This window comes from Monodon monoceros, unplaced genomic scaffold, assembly GCF_005190385.1.
Source record: "Monodon monoceros isolate NGI ecotype Baffin Bay Population unplaced genomic scaffold, NGI_Narwhal_1 Super_Scaffold_22, whole genome shotgun sequence".
Taxonomy (NCBI): Eukaryota; Metazoa; Chordata; class Mammalia; order Artiodactyla; family Monodontidae; genus Monodon; species Monodon monoceros.
Window position 1 is genome coordinate 71,864,357 of NW_021703779.1, and position 10,206 is coordinate 71,874,562.

Consider the following 10,206-nt stretch of genomic DNA (forward strand, 5'->3'; position numbering starts at 1 on the left):
AAACAGTAGTGATTATGAGTACAGGTTTTAGAATAGAACCTGGATCTGAATCCTAAATCCAACATTTACTAGTTTTATTGCCTGGGGCAAGTTATCTAATACCTCAAGCCTTGGTCTCCTCATCTGTAAAAGGAGGACAATAATAGTGTTTTTCTGACATGCTTGTTGTGAGGATTAAATGAGATATTGCATGTAAAGCAAAAAGTACAATGTCAAGCACATACTAAGTTCTCAGTAAGTGTTAGAAGATATCATTATCATTGGCCTAGAGTAATTAGCCATTTTGCCGATAAATTTATTGTCATTGAGCACACTTTGGGAGCACATTACTTAGCTAGGGAACTTAGCCATGGCCACCACTTCTCACCATACAGAATAAATTGGGTGTACTGTCCAACTATATATCATGGCTCTGAATATGAGTTTGATTATTCTCTATCATCCATATACATTTATGCCAATAACTTATTTTGGGAATCACAAATTCGGAAATTTGGTGACATGGACCTATTCAAAATCTGATGAAAGCAGAATGAAATCTCTCACAGTCTCACAAGATTAATGTCCCTCTCAGAGGTTGGCAAACTATGGACCCTGGCTCACGGACTATTTTTGTACATTTCACAAATGGTTCCTATGTGATTAAAATAGTTTAAAAATCAAAATAAAAATATTTCATGACAAGTTAAAATTGTATGAAATTCAAATTCCAGTGTCCATAAATAAATAAAGTCTTATTGGAACACAGCCACACTCATTGTGTATTGTCTTGTCTGTGGCTGCTTTCACCCTAAAATGGCAGAGTTGAGTGGTTGTGATGGAGACCTTATGGTTTACAAAGTTGAAAATGTTTACTTTGGCCCTGTGCAAACAAAGTTTGCTGATTTCTGTATTAGAGGGATGATGTGTGCCATATATACATGACTCATCTTCCCCTCTTGATATTTCCCAGATTATTTTATAAGTCATAACACTAAATAGTCAAACTCAAAACCCTGAAGGGCAAAACCAAATTTCCTACAGTCTTTTAGTGTGAGGGAGACAGAAACTCAGGCTGTCAATCAGAAGCTAGAGAGTATCATACCTGAGGAGGAGGGAGGAACCAGAGGTTGACTGACTCTTACTATAACTGCAGCTCAGCTCAGTGCCTGATTGGAGTGAGATGATAAGTACTTCACCCTTCCTAAAAGAGGAAAAGGGTCCCCCCTCTGGCCGATGATATCATCTGGAGCTTCTTCAGTTCTTTTTTACACGGTGTCCACCATACAAATAAAATACTAGTCATGCAAAGAGGCAGGAAGATGTGACTAACAAAAGAGAAAAAAAAATAACAGCAGACCCACAGGTGATCTAAATATTGAAATTAGCAGAAAAGCACTTTAACTATTACTAATATGTCAAATGGAAAACGTGATGAACAAAATGGATAAAAAGATGGAGAATTTCACAGCAAGTTGAAATCTATTAAAAAATCAAGTGGATATTCTAGATGTGAAAAATACAGTACATGAAATTATGAGGTCATTGGATGGGTTTAATAGCAGATCATATATAAAAAGAGGACAGAAATAACGAACTCAAATACAGAACAATAAAAAATAGCCAAACTGAAGTACAGAGAGAAAAAAGATTGGAAAGAATAGAACAGCATGTGAAACTACTTTGCAATGACTAATATCTTTTAGTGTTTCAGTTACTGAAAAGCTGAATACTGAATATCATCCCAATTTTATACAAAAGAAACAAAAATAGAATCTCTAACATTCGTAACTTCACTCAGCAATTTATTAGTGATCTGTCCTATTTTTTTTGTACCTAACTTGCTTAAAATATAAATGAGATAAGACGTGAACTAAATTATCAGTGAACAGATAACACCTAATGGCTATTTGAGATAATAATTCATTGCTGTTTTATAACTTTAAATATCTTTATTCCTTTCCTGTTTGTATAACACCAGCTTTTTTTAAAGTCTACTAAAAAAAAGCTAAGCATAAATTGTTTTTCATTAGAGATTTAAATATGATAAAGTACAAAGAAAATCATTACAATGATTAGGGGATTGAGATTCAAGAAGAGTTTTTATGATTGGTAATTCTTTGGGAGGACAGAGAGCCCTGGATCAAAAGGGATGAAGAAATTTCTAAGAGGAAAGATATAATCCTTAATTACTCAGAAAAGCATGAGATGACCCTTTAAAAAAAAAGGCAGAAATCAAATGACCTAGGTTGAATGGTTCTAAACCAGAGGGATCCACATCACAATTTCTTGAGTTTTTTTTTTTTTCTAAAATTCACTCTAACAAGAATTATAAATCAGAATCTCCAGAGGTGAGGCCTCCAAGCAGGTGGATTTTAGGAAAAGCTCCTCAGGGAATTCTCTATGCACGTTCCTCTAGTTAATAATATCTGACATAAGCTATGGATAAACTAAAAATTTGAAGCCTTTCAACAAATTTTGAGAGGTGTAGCTCTAAAGGCAAAGGAGCCTTTCAAATTTAGGTGATCTGACCCTTTGACCATATTTTGGACAAGAATATAAATTAAGGTAGTGAGTAGAAGTGTTAGAAAACTTAGTCAATTGGTTGACATTGTTAAGAAAATTAGACACATTCAGACTTACATAAAATAACTATTTGTCAATGCTTACTATAGTATGTCTGTTTGATTAAAAAAAGACATTGATTAAACTATTTCGTAGTATACTTTTCACTTGTACTGAGCAAAGGCTTCCACCAGGTGGCAGTAAAGATGCATTTGGGAAAGAAGCAGACAGAACCACTAAGCTTAACCTTTTCTGTGTGCTACAGACCCCTTCTCAGAATGTTTTAAATGCATAAACTAAAATACATAGTAATGTATGAGCTTCCTTAATTGTGTTAATCAACAGTATCTAACAACATATCTGATTAAGGCTATAATTTTGAAGTAGTAGTAAGTGTAAATATTTCAAGATATCTGCAACTGCAGCGTGGTTATCTGTGATTTCTATTAGTGGCAAAGTCTAAGGTACCATGAATAGTATTGTGGTTTGTTGCCTGCATTCATTATCGAAGAAAACGTTCATCTTCAGTCAACGGTTAATGAAAATAAAGACAAATTTTCCCCATTCGACTTCATAGATCACATGAATTCTATCCACAGACCTCCCTCCCCCAAAGGGATCCCAGGTTAAAAATCTGTCTGTGGAGAACTGTATTAATGTCATAGATAGTGATTATTTAAGATCTGGCTGTTTTTAAAATATACTTAGTGGTGAAATTACATATAGGTCTATCCCAGTTCATAAAGCAGAAACTGTTTATGAAAAGGTAGGTGTAAAATAAATAACTGTATGTAAATTTTTCCCCTTCAGTTTAATCATAAAACTGGAAATTAAATTCCTCTATGGAAAAAAGATGTGTCTTCCAAATGTAAAAAAAAATCATTTCAAAATGAATCAGAGTTTGAAAAACATTTAAAATAAAAACAAGTTTGTGAAAAACATATTTTTAGTCTTATGTCACAAAGTAAATATAAAAATTGTTCTTACCTGCTTACCATGCATAGGGTATTGTATGTACCACTTTGTGTGCATTATGTTGAATACTAAAAATAAATAATTAACATTGTTACTGCTCTAGGCCCCATTTTACGGAAGAGCCAGGGTTGTGTTTATTTCAGATTTTTCTTGTTTCTTGAGGTAGGATTGTATTGTTATAATCTTCTGTCTTAGAACTGCTTTTGCTGCATCCCGTAGGTTTTGGGTCATCATGTTTTCATTGTCATTTATTTCTAGGTAATTTTTTATTTCCTCTTTGATTTCTTCAGTGATCTCTTGGTTGTTTAGTAGCATATTGTTTACCCTCCATTTGTATTTTTTACTGTATTTGTTCCTGTAATTGATATCTAGTCTTATAGCGTTGTGGTCAGAAAAGATGCTTGATACAATTTCAATTTTCTTAAATTTACCAAGGCTTGATTTGTGACCAAGGATGTAATCTATCCTGGAGAATGTTCCATGTTCACTTGAGAAGAAAGTATATTCTGTTGTTTTTGGATGGAATGTCCTATAAATATCAATTAAGTCCATCTGGTCTGTTGTGTCATTTAAAGCTTGTGTTTCCTTTATTTTGGGTTTGGATGATGTCTGTCCATTGGTGTAAGTCAGATGTTAAAGTTGCCTACTATTATTGTGTTACTGTTGATTTCCATTTTATGGTTGTTAGCATTTGCCTTATGTATTGAGGTGCTCCTATGTTGGGTGCATAGATATTTACAATTGTTATATCTTCTTTTTGGATTGATCCCTTGATCATTATTTAGTGTCCTTCTTTGTCTCTTGTAATAGTCTTTATTTTAAAGTCTATTTTGTCTGATATGAGAATTGCTACTCCAGCTTTCTTTTGATTTCCCTTTGTATGGAATATCTTTTTCCATTCCCTCACTTTCAGTCGGTGTGTGTCCCTAAGTCTGAAGTGGGTCTCTTGTAGACAGCATATATATGGGTCTTGTTTTTGTATCGATTCAGCCAGTCTGTGTCTTTTGGTTGGAGCATTTAATCGATTTACATTTAAGGTAATTATTGATATGTATGTTCCTATTCCCATTTTCTTAATTGTTTTGGGTTTGTTATTGTAGGTCTTTTCCTTCTCTTGTGTTTCCAGCCTAGACAAGTTCCTTTAGCATTTGTTGTAAAGCTGGTTTGGTGGTGCTGAATTCTCTTTTGATTTCTCTGTCAAACCTGAATGAGATCCTTGCTGGATAGAGTAATCTTGGTTGTCGGTTTTTCCCTTTCATCACTTTAAATATGTCCTGCCACTCCCTTCTGACCTGTAGAGTTTCTGCTGAAAGATCAGCTTTTAACCTTCTGGGGATTCCCTTGTATGTTATTTGTTGCTTTTCCATTCCTGCTTTTAATATTTTTTCTTTGTGTTTAATTTTTGCTAGTTTGATTAATATGTGTCTTGGAGTGTTTCTCCTTGGGTTTATCCTGTATGGGACTCTCTGTGCTTCCTGGACTTGATTGACTATTTCCCTTACCATGTTGGGGAAGCTTTCAACTATAATCTCTTCAGATATTTTCTCAGACCTTTTCTTTTTTTCTTCTTCTTCCGGGACACCTATAATTCAAATGTTGGTGTGCTTAATGTTGTCCCAGAGGTCTCTGAGACTGGCCTCCATTATTTTCATTCTTTTTTCTTTATTCTGCTCCTCAGCAGTTATTTCCACCATTCTATCTTCCAACTCACTTATCCATTCTTCTGCCTCAGTTATTCTGCTATTGATTCCTTCTAGAGTATTTTTAATTACAGTTATTGTGTTCATCACTGTTTGTTTGCTGTTTAGTTCTTCTAGGTCCTTGTTAAACATTCTTGTCTTTATTCTATTTCCAAGATTTTGGATCATCTTTACTATCATTACTCTGAATTCTTTTTCAGGTAGTTTGCCTATTTCCTCTTCATTTATTTGGTCTTGTGGGTTTTTATCTTGCTCTTTTGCCTGTAAGATATTTCTCTATCTTCTCATTTTGTCTAATTTACAGTATTTGAGGTCTCCTTTCACTAGGCTGCAGGGTTGTAGTTCCTCTTGCTTCTGTTCTCTGCCACTGGTGGTGAGGTTGGTCCAGTGTCTTGTGTAGGCTTCCTGATGGGAGGGACTGGTGCCTGCATTCTGGTGGTGGAGCTGGGTCTTTTCCCTCTGATGAGCAGGGCCGTGTCAGATGGTGTGTTTTGGGGTGTCTGTGAGCTTAGTATGACTTTAGGTTTTCTGTGTGCTGACGGGTGGGTTTGTGTTCCTATCTTGTTTGTTGTTTGGTGTGAGGCATCCAGCACTGGGAGCTGCTGGCAGTTGGGTGGAGCTGGGTCTTAGATTCAGATAGAGGCCTCCATGAGAGCGCTAGGTGATTAATCTTCCCTGGGGCTGGGAATTCTTTAGTGGTCCAGCATCCTCGACTCAGTGCTCCCACTCTGGAGCCTCAGGCCTGACTTCTGGTCGAGGGACCAAGACCCCACAAGTCGTTCGTCCCAGCGATAAAGGGGATTCAAAAAAAAAAATAAAAACACTAACAAAACCCCAGACAAATGGTAAAGAGTAAAATCGAACAAACAGAAACAAGGAAACACACAAACACACACAGAAAACAGAGCCAGATAAATCAAATAGCAAGAGACCAGACAAACCAAAGAACCCAAGAACAAAATCAAAGAATTAAGAAGAAAGCTGACAAAAACTCAAAACCAAAAAACAAAACCAAAGCAGAGTGCCAACTGAAAGATAAAGCAAAGAAACAAAACAAACTGACAAAAATGATATTTAAAAAAGAGAAAAAGAGAAAGGGGAAAGAAGACAGAACAACAGAAAAGCAATGTAGAAACAAATATAAAAAAAAATAGAAAATATATTAAAGACAAAAAAGGAACAAACAAAACCAGAGCCAAATACAACAAAAAGCAAGAGAACAACCAGACAAATAGAAGAACTCAAAAATGAAATCAAACAATTAGGATTAAAACTAACAAAAACACATAACCTAAAAACAAAACCAGAGCGTGTGCCATGCCAGCCAACTGAAGAATAAAGCAAGGAAACAGAACAAACCTATAAAAGTGATTTTTAAAAAATAATAATAATAAAATAAAAAGGGAAAAAAGCAGGACAACAGAAAAGCAAAGTAGAAATAGAAATATATTAAAAAAAGAAAAACACATTAAAGAAAAAGAGGAAAAGGGAAAAGAACACAACAGAAAAGCAAAGTATAAATAGAAATATATTAAAAAGTAAAAATATGTTATAAAACACAGAGATCCCAAAAGACTAAAAAAAAGAAACAACAACAAACAAAAACAGAAAAAGAAACCAAAAAATAATCTAAACCAACAACAGAAGGAATCAAAACATAGTAAAATTAATAGTAATAATTATGTTTCCCTGGGGTCTCCACGGTAATTGTCCTTGCACACGCTGTGAACCACAGCCCAAGAGGCTCTCCTCTGCCTCTGGGCTGGTCTCTGGACCTGCTGTGGGCCCTGTGGGTACCACTCTGACTCTGATCTGGCCCAATTCCTGTGTGCACTTGCCCCCAAATTCCACAGCTGCCACAGCTAGACCATTTTCATTTGTGGGAACACTCACTGTCTACTCAGATATTCCATAGATGCAGGGTCTACCTAGCTGATTGCAGGGATTTAATCTGCAGCTTGTACAGCTAATGGAAAGATTTTCAGTCTTCTTCCTTAGTCCCCCCATCCCTGAGTTTCAGCTTTGGTTTTATCCCCATCTCTACGTGTGGTCCACCCACAGGTGTCTGGTCCTGAGGCTGCCTTGGAGCTCTTGGGTCAGCCCCGGGAGGACCAGGCACAGAGGTGGTATGACTGCTTGGACCGCAGGAGCCCTGGTGGCACCAAATGTGCAGAGAAGCCAGCAGCTACAGGCAAAAGAGATATGGCCTTAGTGAGGGCCTTTTCTGGCACCCAGCGTAATATGTATGAGGGCCAGCCCTGGCCAGGGTTTTTCTGGCACCCGGCAGCAGGTGTGTGAGGGCCAGCCCTGAGAGGGCTTTTATTTTTATTACCCTGCAGCCAGTGCGTGAGGGCCAGCTCTAAGGGGGCTTTTTTTATTGCTCAGCAGCCAGTGCACAGGAGCCATCCCTGAGCAGGCTTCTTTTATTGTTATTGTCAGGCGCTGGCATGTGGGAAGAGGCTACAATAGTGGCTCCTCCACTTACGTGTGACTCAGCAATAGTGCCCTGCTTCCATGGTAGTCTGGTCTTCCTCCATAGGCATTCACTGCTGTGGATTTTCTCCTTCCTGTCTCCTCAGTCCGTCTCTGCACAGCCAACAGCAGTTCTCGCTCTGGGCCTGTTCTCCAATCCCCACGCACCAACTCCCAGCCCCCTTGCACACCTGTGAACACATGTCCCAGTCTGGGGTACGTAGGGCTGTGGTATGGACCATCTGTATTTCTTACTCTGTCCTGTCTGCCACAGATCGGCTGTGTCACCCTCTTCTGACAGCCTCAAATGCTTCCCTTCTGTCCAAATTGATTTCCCCGTCAGAGAGGGGGTTTCCTCAAATTCAGAAATCTCTCTGCTTCAGCTCCCCAACCCCAGGGTGCTCTTCCCATCCTGCCTCCTCTCTTCTTTTTTCTGTCCTACCCAGTTATGAAGGGATCTGTATAGTCCTTTCGTCCAAGGTCTTCTGCTAGTTTTCAGCTGATGTTCCATGAGAATTGTTGCATCTATAGATGTAGTCCTGCTGCACCCATGGAGAGAGTTGAACTCCACATCCCTCTACTCCACCACCATCTTGACTCTCCTCTCCTAATGTTCTTAACCTCAAAAAGTTGCAGTATCCAAAGGGCTCATTTCTTGGACCTCTTTTTTGATGTTCTGGAAGACTTCATATGGTCTCATAGTTTTAAATGCCATATATAGGCTAGGAGCATAAAATTTATAAACCAGCACAGGCTACTCCTGTGCTGAACTCTAGATTCACATTTCTAACTGCTTACTCAATATTTGTATTCAGATGTCTAGTTAGCAATTCAAATATAGCACATCCAAAACTTAACACTTTGTTTGCCTTCTCCCAAACATGGTTCTACACTTTCCCCTATCTCAGTAAATGTCAACTCCACTCTTCTAGTTTCTCAAGTTAAAGAGTCTCACTCACACAACATATTGAGTCCATTTAGGAAATCTTGTCCATTCTACCTTAAGAAGTTATCCAGAATCCAGTACCTTTTCACCACCTCCACTGCTACTGCCCTAATAAAAGCCATCAGCATCTCCCTCCTGGGGTACTGCAATAGCTTCGTAACTGCTCTCCCTACTTCCATGCTTGTTTCCCTATACTCTCTTCTCCCCATAGCCAAGAGTAATCTTTTAAAAAACATAACATCATGTCACTCCTCTGCTCAAAACTGTCCAGAGACTTCTCATCTCTTAGAATAAGGAGAAAAACTTTGCCATGGCCCTATGTGGCCTGACCTTCCATTGTTTTCTGATCATGCCTCCTACCACTCTCATTATACCCACCATCAGCATATCTTGCCAGCTCTGTTCTAGCCATATTGGCCATTTTATGGCTCCTCAGACATGCCTAAGTTCTATTACACTTGCTGCCTGCTCTTCCTGAAAGGCATTTCCCTCAGATATCTACAGGGCTCACACCTTCACCTCCTTCAGTTCTTTGCTCAAATATAGAAGGCTTTCCCTGGCCACCCTATTTAAAACTGCAAATCACCCAAGCACTCCATATGCCCCTCCTTCCTGATTTATTTAATATTTTTTTGCATAGCACTTACCACCTTCTGGTATGTCATTTAGTTTATTGTCTCTCTCACCCAACTTGAATGTTAGGTCCATGTTGGCAGACATTTTTATCTGTTTTGTTCGCTGATGTGTGCCCCATATCAACAGGAAATTTGTAAAATGAATGACTAATATTTTTCATTTTAATACTTTATCAGGTGCTACACAGTTTATGGCTGACCCCAAGCTCATGGATCATGGGCAGTCCCATCCAGAAGATGTAGATATGTACAGCACTAGAAGCTGAAATAGTCTGCATAGAGAACTACAAGATGTGTGAAGTTGTGAATAACAATGAAAAAAATCATGTAATGGGTAACTGTGATGCATGGAGTATAATTTAAACCAAGTTTTTCCTTTACATCTTCTAATGTACAGTTAGACAAATCACATAAGTGATTAAAACTCAAATTGAATACAATCCAAACAATACTAAATGATCGATGAGGAGGCAGAGGTAAAAGTATTAGGATGCATTTGGTGATTTTTAAGGGTATTTATAAAAAAAATAAAAGTAAATATATGAACACTGATGAGACTAAAATCTGAAAAAATATGTATGTGTGTATATAATTATGTATATATATGCACATATATATTTGTTTAACTTTTATGAATTAATGTCAGCTAAATTAGAATTGTGTGTGTAAGGATGTGTTCCCTCCCCCTCTGTTTTTCATTTCCCAGAGCTGGAATAAAATATCCATATTTTATGACACTTGGACTTGGCTTTGTCTCTGTTTTATTAATGTTAACTCCTCTTAAATGTCCCAAAATACCTCTAACTATTTGAGAGGAACATATGCTACATGGGACCCCCGATGCTGCTTAGCATTCCTTCTACTGGTTCCTGGGTGGTTTCCTATTCTGTTTTCCAGGAGACGCATTACAGACCTTTTATTCTCAAACCTCCTA

The 10,206-nt window shown here is 37.7% G+C and overlaps 1 protein-coding gene across 2 annotated transcripts in view; it reads left to right on the top strand.

Moving 5' to 3' along the window:
* APOOL (apolipoprotein O like) overlaps positions 1 to 9,613 on the top strand; it is a 126,502-nt gene extending 116,889 nt beyond the window's left edge. For both annotated transcript variants that reach the window (XM_029241320.1, XM_029241319.1), the window contains exon 9: positions 9,450 to 9,613. In XM_029241320.1, coding sequence (XP_029097153.1) covers positions 9,450 to 9,538 — 89 coding nt within the window. In that variant the 3' untranslated portion in view covers positions 9,539 to 9,613. The remainder of the gene's footprint in view (positions 1 to 9,449) is intronic.
* The last annotated feature ends 593 nt before the right edge of the window (positions 9,614 to 10,206 follow it).